Source organism: Engraulis encrasicolus, chromosome 17, assembly GCF_034702125.1.
Source record: "Engraulis encrasicolus isolate BLACKSEA-1 chromosome 17, IST_EnEncr_1.0, whole genome shotgun sequence".
Classification (NCBI taxonomy): domain Eukaryota; kingdom Metazoa; phylum Chordata; class Actinopteri; order Clupeiformes; family Engraulidae; genus Engraulis; species Engraulis encrasicolus.
Window position 1 is genome coordinate 42,849,806 of NC_085873.1, and position 17,967 is coordinate 42,867,772.

Here is a 17,967-nt window from a genome sequence, read left to right on the forward strand (position 1 = left end):
CCCACTGCAGAACTTCTTAGTTAAGTCCAGGCCAGACAGATCGCTCTAGGGGTTCAAGCTAACGGCCTTTTTACACTTTTCTTGCCTCTCTTGGCTGGGGCAGTCTTGCAAAGAGACAGAAGCAATGGGGGAGATAGACGGGAGGATCCGGAAACTACCTTTGGGCCTGAATCGAACTCAGTTTTCTGGCAAAGCAGTTAGTGCCCCAGCTGTTTGAGTGTCTTATTTGTGTCTCATTTCTCAGTCTTGTCTCTCTTTCTCTGTCCTTCCCCCTACCACTTATATTCAAAATATTTTTTAATAAGCTTTTTGTGTGCATTTATTGAGGAAATGATGGGTAGCGATTATGACCAGACCAGGCAGAGAGAGGGTGTAACTGAAGTCATCTTCGCTAGTTCACCACTCGGGACTCGAACCCGTGACCTACCATTCATCACTCCAGTTCGGGCATGGGAGGCCCAGCACCATAACGCTGAGCTAAAGGTTCAGACCCATAGCTCAGTGCTACAGATACTTTATGTTCTACGCCAAACTCTGGTAGTTGGTATCCGTTACAATGGGGTAGGGCTGGAAAATGGCTGGACTGAAACCTGGTTCGCCATGGGTATGCAAGCCCATTTGTGGGGCAGCCGTGCCCTAATGGTTAAGGAGATGGGCTTTAGATCAGAGGGTCGCTGGTTCAAATCCAATCCTTCCCCTCCCTACCTCATTCCATGACCGAGGTGCCCTTGAGCAAGGCACCCTAACCCGACACTGCTCCAGGGACTGTAACTAATACCCTGTATAAATATCTGTCGCTTTGGATAAAAGCGTCATCTAGGTGTAATGTAATGTAATGTGATGTGCTGTGATGAGTGCAGTACACAGTCCTACCTTGATTTCACAATGCAAAACGAAGTTGCTGTCAAATTAAAGGATGCAACATTCGGACAATACGACAAGAGAAGCAACACTTCACTGTAGCATATGCAAGTGTAGTCTGATGTGTCATATTTTTTATTATCATTTTTTTGTCAAGTGACTCTTGTCTATGTATTCCGTTGATGAGGTTGAAACAAGTCAAGCGCTGGCTGAAGTTTCCGACAATTGCGTTGTCCAAAATGTGTGTGGGTGCTCTAGCTGCACTTCAAGTTGTAAATTAATTGTGTATGCTGGATGAAGTGCTGTAATTGGCTAAACTTTAGACAGCTTCTGTGCAGACTGCTGAGGTTTTTTTTCCCCATGCAAATCAGCTGTTCGCATCTGGGTTATGTGTATGTGTGCTTTTTTGCATCTCTGGTAAACACGCTTAGACACGTGCAATAATTCACATGCTCAATCACTACTGTGTACACTCACACAACGACTTATACAGTCAAGTCTACTTCATTGTCTTTATAACCGACATTACATTAAGGATTTGAAATTGTGTTGCACCACACTCCCGATGTGTATGATCTGTGTATGACAGTTTCTGTACATGAGCTTAAACCTCGTTTTTTTTTCAAGCATCTTCCCGATGTATGATAAAGCACTATAGATGTTTTTTTTTGTTTATCAACACAGTGTTGTGAGGAGGGGCAAGACACTGGCAGCCAACCACATGAGCTAATTGTTTGACCGACTGCGGTTTCCAACAATCAGAGGTTGAGTTGTGTGCAGCTAGTTTCGCACAGTCAGGAGAAAACAAAAATGTAGAACCATGTATAGCTACAATTAATCAGCCACTTTATGAGGCACACCTCTTCAAATGCTCACTGATGCAAATTTCGAATCATCCAATCACATGGTGGCATCTCAATGCATTCAGGCATGTTGACAGGGTCAAGACGAGCAAACCGAGCATCAGAATGTGGAAGAAAGGTGATTTAAGTGACTTGACATGGCACCGTTATTGGTGCCAGATGGGCTTGGTTTGAGATTTTCAGAGACTGCTGATCTACTGAAATATTCACGCACAACCATCATGGCTTTGTACGAAAATGTGCTATATAAATAAATACGCCTTGTGCCTTGCCTCTTAAATTACAGAGAATGGTCCGAAAAAGATAAAATAGCCAGTGAGCTGCAGTTCTATGGCTGAAAATGCCTCAGTCTCAGTCAGTCTCTGCCCTAGTACCAACTGAACTTAGTTTGTGTGCCACAGCCTACCTGAGTATTGATGCTGGCACCAGCAACAACCCAGCACCAGCACCATTTAATAGAGTGGTCGGTGAGTGTAGTTTGCTAAACTTTAAGCTGTTGCTCCACCGATTGCGCAATTTATCATTAAACCTGGAGGAACGGCAGATAATTGTTCTTTTGTATTTCTGTGTGCATCCATGTGTGTGTGCGTGCGTGTGTGCGTGTGTGTGTATTTATATGAGAGTAAGTGTATTTCCGTCTGTCTGTGTGTGTGTGTATTTATATGAGAGTAAATGTATTTCCATGTGTCTGTGTGTGTTTATATGTGCATATTTTAAACCTTGTCATACTGCCTTGTTGTAGACTCGGACATTTCCAGTTTGCTCCAGAGCATCGAGGCCCAGGACATCAAGGTGGAGACCATGAGGAAGGCCGACTACATGTCTGCTGCTCCACACAGTGCTGCCATCAACGTCACCGGGTCCAACAAGGTCAGACACGCTGTGATTCACTCACACACTCTCTCGCTCTTTTGCTCTCTCGCTCTTTTGCTCTCTCTCTCTCTCTCTCTCTCTCTCTCTCTCTCTCTCTCTTTCTCGCTCTCGCTTTCCCCTACACCCCCCCCCCCCTCCCCTCTCTCTCTGTTTCACAATCTCTCTCTCTCTCTCACACACACACACACACACACACACACACACACACACACACACACACACACACACACTCAAGTAGTGTTCCCAGGAAGGACATCATGTCCTTTTAATTGAAGAGAAAGGACACGTCATTCTGCTACATATTCTAAGAAATAATGCATATTCCATAGAAAAAAATAAACTAGTAGAGTATAGAGTAGAGTAGAGTATCATGTATTAATCCTGAGGGGAATTAAAGTGTTCAGTAGCATGCATGCATAAATCATTGCACATATATTGACCATACAGCACACGCATGCGAAGGATAGAGACGTTCTCTGTCGAGTTGTACGTTCTCTGTCAGCAATTGTTCCAAGCATTTTTTTTTAAAAAGTTGAACAACAGTGGAAAGGAACGAACGCTTTCAGGCTTTGCATGGAGTGAAGCCATTTACAATAGACTGCTGCTTTAGGCTTGGCCCAGCTTGTCAGCCTCTTCTGGGAAAAGTTCTGAAGAATAATGGATGTAGACCTGCAGGTTAATTGTAAATCCATAAGCCAATATTAGCGTACCCCAACTCAACCCGCAGTGTGGTAGAGAACAATGGCCTCACTCTCTATATATGGCTTTGCACGTTCATTTTGCTCGTGTTTGCTTCAACTCGTTTGATTTTTGCACAGACAACATTTCCATTAAAGGTTCATGGTGTAAGATTTTACGCTACATCCCCTTCTTCAAACGTCCTGGGGCTGACCAGCAACAATGCTATAAATAACATGTTGTTGTGAGTTTACATTTTATGGCCAGCAGAAAGGGACAAATGTGGACATTTGCTCAGATCACCTTTTAACCCTTTTATCCAGATGTTAAATACCAGAAATTGATGCTAATGGTAAGTATTCCATATTTTTTGGGAAATTTGTGAAGTTTGTGAAAGGAAAATGTAATCCCACCTGAATGTATCTGGTTACTATCTCACATTTTGATAATTAACACCTGGATGTATCTTGGTACTATCCCACTGTCACATTAAAGTCAAGTCAAGTCAAGTAGCTTTATTTATCCCAGCTTGGGCAATTGTTTTGCAGCAATAGTACACACACACTATCTCACATTTCTACAAGACATTGTAAAACACATAAAAGACACACAAAAAATAATAAATAACAGGAAATATGCAAGAATACAGAGCAATCACACAAGAAGACCAATGTAACTTATGTTAAAGCATCTTTGAGTACCATGAAAAGTGCTATACAAAACAGATGTATTATTATAATTGGACAAAAGACAAGGACAGACTGTCATCATATATTCACTGTTCATTTATGCAGCCACACCAAGGACATTTTCTGTATTCCAGTAATACTATACAATATCCTATACCAGAAATGTTCTAAGCTATGAGATAGGCATCTGTCATTGGCTCCCATTATAGCCCCGTTGGCGCACGCAGCCAAGTAAAAGATGAATGGGAGCCTATTGGGCTAAATGGCTCAGCAGGGATTTGTGACGATTCTGTTCTCTGGTTTGTAAAGATGTGTGCACATTCTGTACCTTATCATGGAAGTTGTATTAGAAGTGAAGTTAAAGGTTCCTGACATGGCTTTGTTCTCCCAAAGACGTGTTAGTTTTGTCCTGCAGCATTCGGCTAATACCTGCTGGCTGAGGAATCTCTGCGACTATTCACGACCAGAGCTGACGAGAGACGTACTCTGACTGATCCTCCTAGCAGAGACATCTACGGTCACACACCTCAACCCCCACCACCGTCCAACATGTTAATTGAAGGTGCCCAAATTCTTAAGGATGAGCGCAGTCATTTCCTTTACCCCATGTACATGTCGCTTTTCCACCACCTTAAATGCAATAAATAACAGGTGTCCGCAACAATCCTAACATAACTTTAAACACATCGACATCTGAAGTCAGACTTAAAACTACAAAACAAATGGCGTAGTGCCGTAAAGTCGATTGTCACGTGTTATGTCATTGCTATAGTTGAAATAAGGGTCATTTTCACGAATCTAACACTTGACAAGATGCAAACGTGTCGGCAAATGCTTTCACTTACTCATATCTATCGAACGCGACTTCATTGTTTCCAGGGAAAAAATCACACGGGCAGATAGTTCTATGAGAAGCGTACAGCCCCATTGGCACCCATTCATTATTTACTTGGCTGCGATAACATAGCTGCAGTGCCACTCCTGGCAACACCAGCTAGTGGTCGTTCTTGTACAAGATTCAATTTTCTTTGCCTATACATACTGGTCTCAATCGATAGATCAACAGGAAAAATAAGTCTAATTGTTGCTAGCTTTCATTTGGTCTAAGTAGGACACTTATTTGGCCTATATGTGTTGATGTAATTGTTAAGATCATTACGGATTATAATTGGATCACTCTGTCCTGTCACTTCATACAAACTGTTCAGGTGCTCTGCTATGAATTTCAGGCCTTTTTTGTTTTGATCAGTCTTTAGAATTATTTCATAATTTGTACTGAACATTTCTTCCTCCCTCTTAACCATTTCATCCAAGGCCGTTTGTTTTTTTGCACAATCAGATTTTTTGTTGTCAAGGTCTTTGAAACTGCATCCATAAAATCCTCTCCTCGGCTTACAAAGCCAAGTGCCTCCACGTGCCATAGGATGAGTGGCTTCGTCATAAAAATTCATACATTCCTTAGAATTTGCTTTACAACCCGCAACACTCATGAGGAAAAGGGGGAAGTTACGAAAATTCCGGACGGATTCAGCAAACACCGCTGCCATGAAATAATGCCCTATGTAGGCACAATGATTTCCTTTACAACCATCCTTGCTTTCAAATGTGACCTGGCAGAACTGGTTAAACTGATGAGGAGAAAATTTCTTTCTTAACTGTGGATAGGTCTCTGTGCCGGAAGAAATATAATGCCAAGAATCGTCAAGAAAGTTGTTATCCAGTTCTCCACATTTTCCCTCCAAATAAGTATATAGGGTATCGTGGTCTACCCTGTATAGGTAATCATTTAGAATATAATAGGTGTCACTCTCAGTCGGTGTTTTAGATGTTGACTGTTTTTTGGATGTTGTAGGTTTATTTTTTGATTTCGATCCACCAGATGTTGTGGCAGAAGATTCTGAAGTTGTGCATACTGCTGCAGCATTATACCTGATTTCCTCGACTACATCCTGAAGTGTTTTAATGACTCTTGCTTTCTCTTTTGTCACCGTCACCTCACTCGTTTCCTGATTTTTGTCTTTCTTAACAGAATAGCGACAGGGCTGTTTACGACTCTCACGACTATCACGGTTCCTATTAAAAATCCCCCATGTAAGAGCTTCTAAGGCTATGATACAAGGGCTATTATCAGCTACAGGCTTGTTTTCTCTGTCTAGTTTTGTGACAAATCGTTTTGGTTCAGTTGGCCACTTGGTAAGGGCCTGACCTTGATAATGGGGAATGATCATCCCCCTCTGCCTCTCCCCCACCCTGGTCATCAGGGTCCCTGCTCTGTCCAACCAAGCGATGACTTTATTACCGTCATCCCTCTGTCGCCAGACAGGTAGGCCGTCATCCTCCTCCCTGGTCACAATCTCCCCAGAGCGAGTGACTGAGAGGGTAGAGCGACGAAGGTGTAGGGGAGCCTCCACACCGAGGTGTCTCAGGCCTTCCAGGAGCTTTGTGGCAAATGCAAGTTCCTTCCCAAGCCCGCACCCCACCACACTGACCGTGTGCACACGCCCGTCTACAGTCTCGATGCTGCCCACGACCCTAGCAATGTCCTCTGCCCTGTAGCCTCCCAGCAAGGCCTCCCCATCGCTGGCCCTGCTGCCATGACCAACCATCATAAGGTGGCTATTAGCGGTCAGACGCACTCTTTTGCCACGTATGAGCTGCAGCGCCCCCTTCTGGTAGCTAAGTAGAGTTGACGCCGCTGTGTCCCTCTCATAGAGGAAGATGGCGGACTCCTGAACCACAGGATCATCCTCCAGGATCACAATGCTCTGGAGGTCATATGCAACTGTGTCATTACTGTTTGCATGTTGGGAAAGTGTAACAAAACTACAGCCCAACTGCTCGGATTTACATAGGTTGGCATCTGTTACAGGTTTTGTCGTGAGCGATTCACATTGCTTTTGCTGGCTTAGAAGTGAGCGCACTATTGGGGGATGATGTTGTTCGGGACTTTCTTGTGCCGTGCCATCGGGGTTTGTGACTTTGGTGCCCTGTAGACGTTGGATGTCAGTAAGGCTGCCTGGTCTGCAAGCAGAAAACATTGAGAAGGTTTTCAAGTCAAGTCAAGTAGGTTTATTGTCAATTTCTTTACATGCACTGGTCATCCAAAGAATTTGAAATTACATTTCTTGCTTTCCCATACAGACATAGACTAATCTAGGTAAGGACATAGACAGTATAGACATAGACAGTACTTATACATGGACTTAAGAGAGTATGGACATAGACAGTGCTCAGTATGGTTAGGCACATACTGAGAATCCATTACCCTCTAGAAAATTTTCATTGATGTTAAGTTCCCTTGAGCAATGTAACATTAGGGTTTTTTATTTTATTAGACTGTTTTACTTAACAGATGAAGTTTCTTGCTTAAAAAGTTGTAACTCTTCCAACAATAGCATGTATAGCTAAAGAAGGTAAAGTATTCCATTGGTGGGGTTTTAGGATTATTAAAATCAGGGGTCCCCAAACTAAGGCCCACATAGTTATTGGAAATTGAAAGGAATAGCTGTGGTATTTTAAATAGAAAAACATGTGAAATACTCAGTCACTTCTTTTGCAAATCACTTGAAATGAAACTATTTTAGAAAGCTTGGAATTATGAATGAAGGAAGCGAAGGACAGCACTCTCTGTTTGTACGAATACGAATGTTTCTGGCAGAGCCCTGCTTCAGCGTGTAATGGCGATTGCCGCGCTAGAAATTATGGCTATAGCAGGCAGTATAGGCCCTACAGCCCACGTGATTGATCCCGGCCCCTGATCACAGTCAGGAACGATAATGTGGCCCCCAGAGAAAAAAGTTTGGGGACCCCTGATTAAAATGGTATGTTGATGTTGATCATAACAGTTAACCTGTAGTAATTCACTTCAGATGCAGAAGTTTACACTTACTGTTTGGTTTCTTGTAAATCTTTTGATCCTTGTGGCAATATTATGTCCTTCAAATCAATGGTAGTCTCTGTATTCAAATGGAGGAATACAGTATGACTGAATCAATTTCCTTTGTACAGCATGTTTCAAAATGGCAACAGTTCAACCAAAATGTTTTAAATGATGTGCATGAAAAGGGACAAAACTTAGACATAAAAGATTATCATTTCAATTTTTTTACTCCTAGAATCTCTGGTAACGTTTTGTCTGTTTTCTACTGCTATGTAAAAAATTACAAATAATCACATGGACAAAATATTGTGTTAAAATCTTAATTTAACAGTTTTGACATCAGTGTAAATCATGTACCGATAAAACTGCACCACCTAATTCCCTGAAACATTACAGTACATTACAAGTTTAAGTTATTCCACAAATGAGAGTAGAGTACAGAAAAGTGTAACGGCGTAAGAAGGAAAAATCAAGCAAACGCATAGGAAGTGCAAGTACACGCCCTGTTAAAAGATCGTTCTGTAGCATACCTGTCGCAATAGTGGACTGCAGAGTGGCGTGGAGCAGAATCAGGAGGGCAAGTGACATCATGTTGCCAAGACGATGACTCTGTGATGACACACGCTTTTGTCTACAGATATATAGAGGTGCCAGAGCTCTTGGGTCATGTTCGTTATTAGGGCAGTCAAATTTTGAATCAATTTACTCTATTTTTTGTATTCATGCAAAGATGTAACCAAAGCGCACATTATCTACAGATGCATAGAGGTGCCAGAGCTCTTGGGTCATGTTCGTTATTAGGGCAGTCAAATTTTGAATTATTTTCCTCTATTTTGTGTAGTTTTGCAAAGATTGAAACAAATCATGTCCATGTTTTTTCATTGTCTTTGCGTTACTAATCATCAAGAATCATGAATCCTGCGGGCCAAATGTAGTGTTGCCTAATCATGTGAGCTGTTAGTAGTGGAGTCATATTTTGAATTTTTCCTGTGAAATGTTTTCATGTACTTTTGTACATATGCAAAATAAGACAATGGGCATGGTGACACTTCTCATTTTGCATGCTAGTAATTGAAGCAGAGTAGATAAAGTTTGCATCATGTTTTTGATGTAAAAGGAGCAAAGTTTGCATCGTGTTTTTGATGAAAATGAGGGTGAGGACACTGGGCAATAACATATCGGTGTGAATGAGGAGCTGTGGCTTAAAGGTTATGGAGTTGATCTTGTGATCGGAAGGTTGTCGGTTAGAATCTCATAGAAGTAAGAAATGTGAAAGCTCTCCTCTCCTACACCCCCATCCATTACATGGCTGAAGTGGTCCTTTAACAAACCACAGAACCCCATATGTTCATGGGGGTATAACCAATACCCCATCTCATACCCCTCCTTACGTGAAATAGCTGCTAACCCCCCTAAGCTCTGACTATAGCCTACGTAACATCGACCATCTGTTCTTAGTGACACCCAGAATTAGAAAGGAAATTGGTCGCCGAGCATTTAAATTCAAAGCTCCATCAGTTTGGAATAGCCTTCCCTCTTCATTTAGGTCCATCACTTCCCTTTATATTTTTAGATCATCTTTAATCACTTACTTTGAAACATCCTGCTCTTGTTTCTGAAAGGCCTTAGTTGCTGGGTCGTGTTTTTGTTTGTTTGTTTATTTGTTTCTGCATATGATCTGTTTTGTTTTTGGGTTTTCTGTTGTCTTGTTTTGCCCTCTTCCTTCTCTTTCTTTCTCATTTTCTTTTCATTCATATGATTTATTTAACAACTAATGGCATCATCTTGTTATCTTGTAAACTATACTATTGTAGCTCATTGGGTGGTGGGGTAGTTTGGAGAGCAACGCCAGTGAGTGTGTGCGTCTATGTCTACTGTTTCGTTTTCTTTTCTGTTTTTGCACTGTACTGTCAGTAGAACCCACCTCGGACTATCCTTGTAACAAATAAATAAATAAATAAAAAATAAATACAATACCAACTGTAAAAGTAGCATCGCTTTGGATAAAAAGGGGTTAGATATGAATAATCTAATGTTATGTAAGACGATGAAGATTATCATTGTCATAAGGCATACCAGAAGATATTTTGAAAAGACATTCAATTGACTGGTGAAAAGCCAATTTGCCAATCCTATTTAAAAGTTTCAGTCCAAAAATGTGAAGATATTGTCACCTACCCTGGCTTTCACAACAAACACACACACACAGACACGCACGCACGCAGACGCACACGCAGACGCACACACACACACACACTACACACACTACACACACGCACGCACGCGTGCACACACACGCGCACACGCGCACGCACGCACGCACGCGCACACACACACACACACAGTGGTGATGTGATGTGAGTGGGATGCCTGTGAAGCAAGCTGAGAGCGGCACTAGTGGAGCTACTCCCTGCTCTTCTCCACAGTGGCCACAATTAGGTCAGCCCGAAACACCAGCCCTTTACCTGCCTCTCTCTCACTGTGTGTGTGTGTGTGTTGCATGCGTGTGTACTCCTGTGTATGTGTGTGTGTGTGTGTTGCATGCGTGTGTACGCCTGTGTGTGTGTGTGTGTGTGTGTGTGTGTGTGTGTGTGTGTTGCATTCGTGTGTACGCCTGTGTGTGTGTGTGTGTGTGCGCGTGTGTATGCCTGTGTGTTTGTGTGTGCCTGCCTGCGTGCGTGCGTGCGTGCGTGCGTGTGTACTTGGTGTCTGAGTGTCTGACTTGCCTCTGTGTGTAAGAGAGTGTGGGCGCGGGTTTTTTGTGTGCACTCATGTATGTGTGTATGAGGGTGCTCAGGTTGAGCCTCCTGTCATGAAGAGCCTCTTGTACTGTATATCCGACGGTCATTACCTGCTGGAGAGGGAGAGACAGACAGAGGCAGCAGCAGCAGAATCTCTCTCTCTCTCTCTCTCTCTCTCTCTCTCTCTTTCTTTCTTTCTTTCTTTCTTTCTTTCTTTCTTTCTTTCTTTCTTTCTTTCTTTCTTTCTTTCTTTCTTTCTTTCTTTCTTTCTTTCTTTCTCTCTCTCTCTCATTACCTGCTGACAGGTAATGAGAGAGAGACGGAGGCAGCAGCAGAATCCATTAGAGTGCATCAAAACGCCCCAGCGTTTGAAAATGCTGCTCTACTTTTGCAGTATTGTTTCTTTGTACTGACATAACTCCCTTGTAAAGTCCTATCAAATTTGGTCAATTTTAAAGGGTGGCTCAATAGGCTCGAAATTTTGAATGGAAGTGAATTGGTGATTTTAGCAAGTCTGAAAAGTGTTTTTAGACTATTTTGACCAAAACTAGTCATTTGGCAGAATGTACAATTGATTTCACACTTTTTCCAGATTTGAAATACCTAGTGCATGTTTCTTGCAGCTTTCCTTCAGCAAGCTTTGAGCCCCTATGTGCTAACCTTTTTAGCCATGTTCAAACGCCCATGTCGCCATCCTTTTGCTGGCATTCGTTCACACTCAAAGATATTCAGACACTCGGATAGAGACTTAAACCCAATATTAGGCAATACGCACTCGAACATCTAATTTGCAGTTTTAACGGGTGTCAATCGTTTACAATAAATAAGTGTTAAATCTCTCCATCTCTCTCTCCCTCTCTCCCCCTCTCTCTCTCAATCTCTCTTGCGTTCTCCCTGTTCCTCTCTCGCTTTCTCTTTATCTCACCCTCTCCCTCTCTCCCTGTCCCTCTCCCGCTCTATTCTCCTTCTCACTATCTTTCTCTCTCTCTCTCTCTCTCTCTCTCTCTCTCTCTCTCTCTCTCCCCCCCCCCCCCCCCCCCCCCCCCCCCCCCCACCCCCCCCCCCCCCCCCACCCCCTCCCGCCCTCTCCCATCCTCAGGGCTTCAGCTACTGCTTGGCGTTTAACAGTACTACGGTGCACTCCTTGCCCATGGTGGTCAACGTGCTGAGCAATGCCCTGCTGAAGGGCCTCAACGGCACCGGACACATCAACACATGGACCAAGCCCTTCGACTTTGTGAGTGGGTTAATAATATATATCAACATCTGGGGTGCATTTCTTGACAACATCGTTGCTAACTAAGTTAGCAACTTACTTGGTTGCAATGCAATTTCCCATTGGAAACCTAGTAAGTTTCTGACTGGTTAGAAACAATTGAGAAATGGGGCCCTGGACCACTTTGACTGTGTGAGTGTGTTTATACATATTATCACCACATGGACCAAGCCCTTCGACTTTGTGAGTGTGTTAATACATACTGTATTATCAACATCTGGACCAAGCCCTTTGACTTTGTGAGTGTGTTAATACATACTGTATTATCAACACCTGGACCAAGCCCTTTGACTTTGTGAGTGTGTTAATACATACTGTATTATCAACACATGGCCCGAGCCCTTTGACTTTGTGAGTGTGTTAATACATACTGTATTATCAACACCTGGACCGAGCCCTTTGACTTTGTGAGTGTGTTAGTTAATACATATCAACACCTGGACCAAGCCCTTTGACATTGTGAGTGTGTTAATACATACTGTATTATCAACACATGGCCCGAGCCCTCTGACTTTGTGAGTCTGTTAGTTAAGTAAGGGTTAACGTTCGGCGAGAAGGTCGCTACCGTGGAATAGCAGCACGACAGAGAGAATCTTTAGACCCCGACGCGGAGCGGAGGGGTCTTGTTCTCTCTGAAGTGCTGCTATTCCACAAAGCGACCGACTCGCCGAAAGTTAACCCGCTTATTATATGGATATACTTAAATGATTCACACATGGCGGGGACATTTCTTTAGGCCTATTTAATGTTTAGTCTAGGCTATTATAGTTTTTAATGTCAAAAGATTGTTGCTGCGCAAAACAAAACAGTGCCGTTGTGGAACACCGCTAACAGCTAGGTAGCCAGGACAACAGTTGTCTATCACAGCAGCTGATTAGAGTCCTGTTGAAAAGTGGCTTTAGCAGTGAAAAGTCTTGATGCCATTGACAGCGGTCTGTTAAAGACCAACCCGTCCGTTATCGAAAAATAACAGACGTGCGAACGTTGGGGAGCCCCGTTTAAATGAATGGAGCATTCGACCGATGACGTCACAACCATATAATAATATTATATGGTGTGACGTCATCGGTCGAATGCTCCATTCATTTCAACGGGGCTCCCCAACGTTCGCACGTCTGTTATTTTTAGATAACGGACGGGTTGGTCTATAACAGACCGCTGTCAATGGCAACAAGACTTTTCACTGCTAAAGCGACTTTTCAACAAGACTCTAATCAGCTGCTGTGATAGACAACACCTGTTGTCCTGGCTACCTAGCTGTTGCCTAGCGGTGTTCCACAACGGCACTGTTTTGTTTTTGCGCAGCAACAATCTTTTGACATTAAAAACTATAATAGCCTAGACTAAACATTAAATAGGCCTAAAGAAATGTCCCCGCCATGTGTGAATCATTTAAGTATATCCATATAATAAGCGGGTTAACTTTCGGCGAGTCGGTCGCTTTGTGGAATAGCAGCACTTCAGAGAGAACAAGACCCCTCCGCTCCGCGTCGGGGTCTAAAGATTCTCTCTGTCGTGCTGCTATTCCACGGTAGCGACCTTCTCGCCGAACGTTAACCCTTACTCAACACCTGGCCCAAGCTCTTTCACTTTGTGAGTAGAGTAGAGAAGAGTAGAGAATGCTTGGACCAAGCCCTTTGACTTTGTGACTGGCGTAATATATAACAACACCTAGACCAAGCCCTTTGACTTTGTAAGTGTGTTGGTTGTGTGTGTGCTGTGTTTTTGTGAGAACAATTTCGTCTTTGAACCTCAAGTCCACCATTTAAACTACAAACTGATCACTATACAGTGTACCAATTGCTGCTATTGGGTTATGATGCTCAACGTTATATGTTTTGTATTGCAGGAACTTCCTGACTCCACGTCGTATGCGCTGGTCTACATCGAGGCTGTGATCCTGGGGATGCTGGCTGCTGGCATGCCCGCCTACTTCGCCATGGACCACACTCGCGACCGAGAGGTGAAGATTCTCTTAGGGACATTGACAACATTGACTGCATACTCCTTTTCATATACTTTTATACTTAGCTTCACAGTAAGGTACTTTGTAACTAGAAATGCACTCAGAGAGTGCAGACCTCCGCCACGGAAGCTGTTTGATAAAAAAGTTTGGGATCCGCTGTTGTAAAAGCGTCATTCCATCTTGGGTCTGTTTCCATTGGAGAACTTCACATTAAATTGATTGAAAGCATCGATTATTAGTTTGGCATATAACTTGAATGTCTCCGTCTCTGCCTCTGTATGTCTGTGCGTGTCTCTGTGTCTATGTCTCTGGCGCCCCCTGCTGTTTGGTTGTTGTAGATCAAGTGCCGCTCCACGCTGCGGATCTCGGGCCTGGTGCCGTCGGCGTACTGGTGCGGCCTGGCGGCCATCGACATCCCCTTCTATTACCTCATCCTCACCTGCATGACCTGCACGCTCTTCGGCTTCCACACCTCCAAGATGCCCACCTCCACCAACATCACCGCCGTGGTCAGTAGACACACACACACACACACACACACACACACACACACACACACACACACACACACACACACACACACACACACACACACACACACAAACATGCCCACCTCCACCAACATCACCGCCGTGGTCAGTAGACACACACACACACACACACACACACACACACACACACACACACACACACACACACACACACACACACACACACACACACACACAAACATGCCCACCTCCACCAACATCACCGCCGTGGTCAGTACAGACACACACACACACACACACACACACACACACACACACACACACACACACACACACCCTCTTCGCCATCCACACCTCCAAGATGTCGCTGATTTTTACAATTCAAATAATGATAACTATAATACTTTTGTTTTAAATTGCGCCTTTCAAAACACCCAAGGTCGCTTAACAAGGTATATATAAATGTACTTAAATGTACGTATATATATAATATGTAAACTATCTCATCCTCTTTCACTTTGCAGGTGCTTAACATGGTATATATCAATGAAGGCTTTATTTGCAAAACGGTGTATCTCCATTTTATAGAATGTTGGGAAATTGACATTTTTGTATTGGGTATTCCATTGAAATGCATTGCAAAATGCATTTTATATAGCTTTAAAAAGTATGTTCTCAAAATATTTGAATGGTAAGAATTCACACATGGGTGATATGACCTCTGAACAGTCATTTCCCAATAATAAAATGCAAAAGTCATAAAATGGAGATACACCGTTTTGCAAATAAACCCTTCATATATAAAATATATAAAGTATTGTCTGTTCCTCTTGCTCTTCTCGGCAGGTGCTGTGTGTGATCGGCTTCAGCCCCGCCATGATCCTCTTCACCTACTGCGTGTCCTTCATGTTCACGCGCGTGCAGAGCAACAGGGACTTCTTCTCCGTGGTCTCCATGATGGTGAGAGAGATTTAATTTTTGGAGGAGAAAGCAGGGACGCAGGAAGTGGGGTGCTCCGGGTGCTGCAGCACCCCCCATACTGGACAACAGACGCAGCTGCACTTGTGTATTACCCTAAATTCAGACATACTTTTAGTGAGTCTTAAATATGGCCTACGTCAAATGCAAACTAAAGGTGGCTTTCACACTCTCCCTGTATCAATAGCCAGCAATGGCACGAGCTGCTTTGGCGCTTAGCCTACTTCTCTCGCCGATCACAGCACAAACTCTTTGGCCGTCAGAGTGTAATCACATTCGGGAGCAGTATGCCTGTCTGTGTGTGCGTGCGTGCTTTTGTGCGCGGGCGGGAAGACAGTGCAGGGGTCCTGATCGTATGCATCTTGAGATACACAGTCGTAATTGCAAGACAGTCAAAATTCTTTGAAAGCCTGGTCACCTCTCACAAGTGCATCGCATAGCCTAGTCATGCATTTAAATTTCACACATTGTAGACTGCCCATGGAGAAGAGAGAAACTGTCACGGCAGCGCGATTTGCTCTTGAACACGCCCTCACCTCCACATTAGGTGCGCGTTTCCCTTCCTCAAGAAGAACTTAATAATTTTGAAGTGAAATGTTAAACAAAAAAGGTAAAATCTAGTCATCCTTGGTTAGGCTACATAAAACATGAAGAAGTTAGTCAGCTGGGATTCGCCATTCTTCATCCTAAAATGATTACAATGCAGGAAATTGCATCTAAAAAACACGTTTTTTTTTCTGGGAGAGAACTCCCAGACCCTCCGCCGACCACAGCACCCCCTGGTCAAAATGAGTTCCTGCGTCCCTGGGAGAAAGGCAACATACACGAAACGTTTTGAGGTGCAGGTAGCTGGTACTTGTTCATTTCAGAGGGGTACACACTTGTCCATCCAATGCTGAATTTCATTAATTAAACAAGCAACGTTTCGGACAGTGTGGGCTTTCTCAAGTTTTTGAGAGAGGCCGAAGTGATGTGAAAAGAGACTTACCGGTAATACCAATGTTCCCACTGGTCAGGGAATTCCGAGAATATCATGTAATTTCAATAGAGATTTTTTTTTATCCTGTCCTTCATGTACACGCGCGTCCAGAGCAACAGGGACGTCTTCTCCGCGGTCTCCATGATGGTGAGAGGACACGAGGGGAACAATACAAAGGCTCCTCTGATGGATTACATTATATTCAGGGTTCCCACTGGTGCTTGAATTCCTTGAAAATGCTTGAATTTCAATAAGTGTTTTCAAGGTTGTGAAAATGCTTGAATTTTTGGTGAAGTGCTTGAAAATGCTTGAAATTTGTGTCAAGTCAAACTCAGTAAGCCAAATAATAGAAATAAATTGTTCAGGTACATACAAAATCTGAGGGAGTGAGATGTCAGATGGGATTTGCCATTCGACACCCTAAAATTGATTAGAATGCAGGAAATTGCATCTTAAAAACACAATTTTCTGGGGGAGGATCCCCACACCCCCTTCCCGCGACCTATTAAAGGTGCTGGAAAACTGAAAATTTGGTGCTTGAAGGTGCTTGAAAAGTGCTTGAGTTTGTTCATGAAAAATGTGTGGGAACCCTGAATATTACACTATGTTACATATTGCAATATATTACATTATATTACACTTAGATGTCATTTGTATCCAAATAATGCGCGTCCAGAGCAACAGAGACTTCTCCGTGGTATCCATGATGGTGAGAGGACACGAGGGGAACAAAGGCTCCTCTGATTGATTACATTATATTACACTATGTTACATATTGCAATATATTACATTATATTACACTTAGATGTCATTTGTATCCAAATAATGCGCGTCCAGAGCAACAGGGACTTCTTCTCCGTGGTATCCATGATGGTGAGAGAGATTTTTTAAGATACAAAAGAAAGTCCACTTCAACCAGGATTTTCTGCTCCCAATTATTTCATTGTAATGAGTCTTGCTCAGGGATGCAAAATGAAGTTCAGTGTAATCTGACATTAAAGTATAATCGTATCGTATCGTATCGTATTTTTTCTGTGAATTTTATCTGGTCAGTTGTTTTGTCATGCTTCCAGGTCAGACGTTTGGATGTGCTGACTTTAACCTACTTTTTGAGAGAGATTTAATAGTCATTTATTGGATTTCACCACCAGTCCATAATATGCAATAATTCAAATAAAGCATCTCCCTCTGCCACGAGAAGGGAGGAGCCCTCTCCTTCACACCCTCAAGACAAGACAAACACCTTGACAATCTGCCATAAATCAGGGTATTAAGAAGTATCATTCTTCTTAATGATAAAGGAGACTGCAGACCTGCAACCCTCTAATCACAAGTCTATGTGTGTGTTTGTCTGTCTGTCTGCCCGTGTGCCCGTGTCTGTGTGCCCATTTGCGTGCGTGCGTGTGTGTGTGTGTGTTGTCCCAGGTGTGTGTGGTGTCTGCCTCCATAGTGCAGTTGGCGTTCATGTTTGACCTGGGCAACCTGACGCGCATCCTCCACAGCCTGCTCTGCCTCTTCAACCCTCTCTACCCCCTCATTGGCTGCCTCAACTGCGTTGCCAAGGTAACCATGTTCATAACTCGGGGCACGTTGCCACTTTTGCTTTTAACGTCCCTACCAGGGACATCATTTATGTGTGTTAGAGGTGTGTGTGTGTGTGTGTGTGTGTGTGTTAGAGGAGTGCGAGTGCGT

General features: G+C 43.3%; 1 protein-coding gene across 1 annotated transcript in view; it reads left to right on the forward strand.

The window, feature by feature from the left end:
• Window positions 1–17,967, forward strand: part of abca5 (ATP-binding cassette, sub-family A (ABC1), member 5) — an 84,504-nt gene that overhangs the window by 51,340 nt on the left and 15,197 nt on the right. Inside the window, exons 21-26 of the mRNA XM_063220784.1 lie at window positions 2,467–2,594; window positions 11,685–11,822; window positions 13,711–13,824; window positions 14,166–14,336; window positions 15,165–15,278; window positions 17,701–17,838. Coding sequence (XP_063076854.1) covers window positions 2,467–2,594; window positions 11,685–11,822; window positions 13,711–13,824; window positions 14,166–14,336; window positions 15,165–15,278; window positions 17,701–17,838 — 803 coding nt within the window. The remainder of the gene's footprint in view (window positions 1–2,466; window positions 2,595–11,684; window positions 11,823–13,710; window positions 13,825–14,165; window positions 14,337–15,164; window positions 15,279–17,700; window positions 17,839–17,967) is intronic.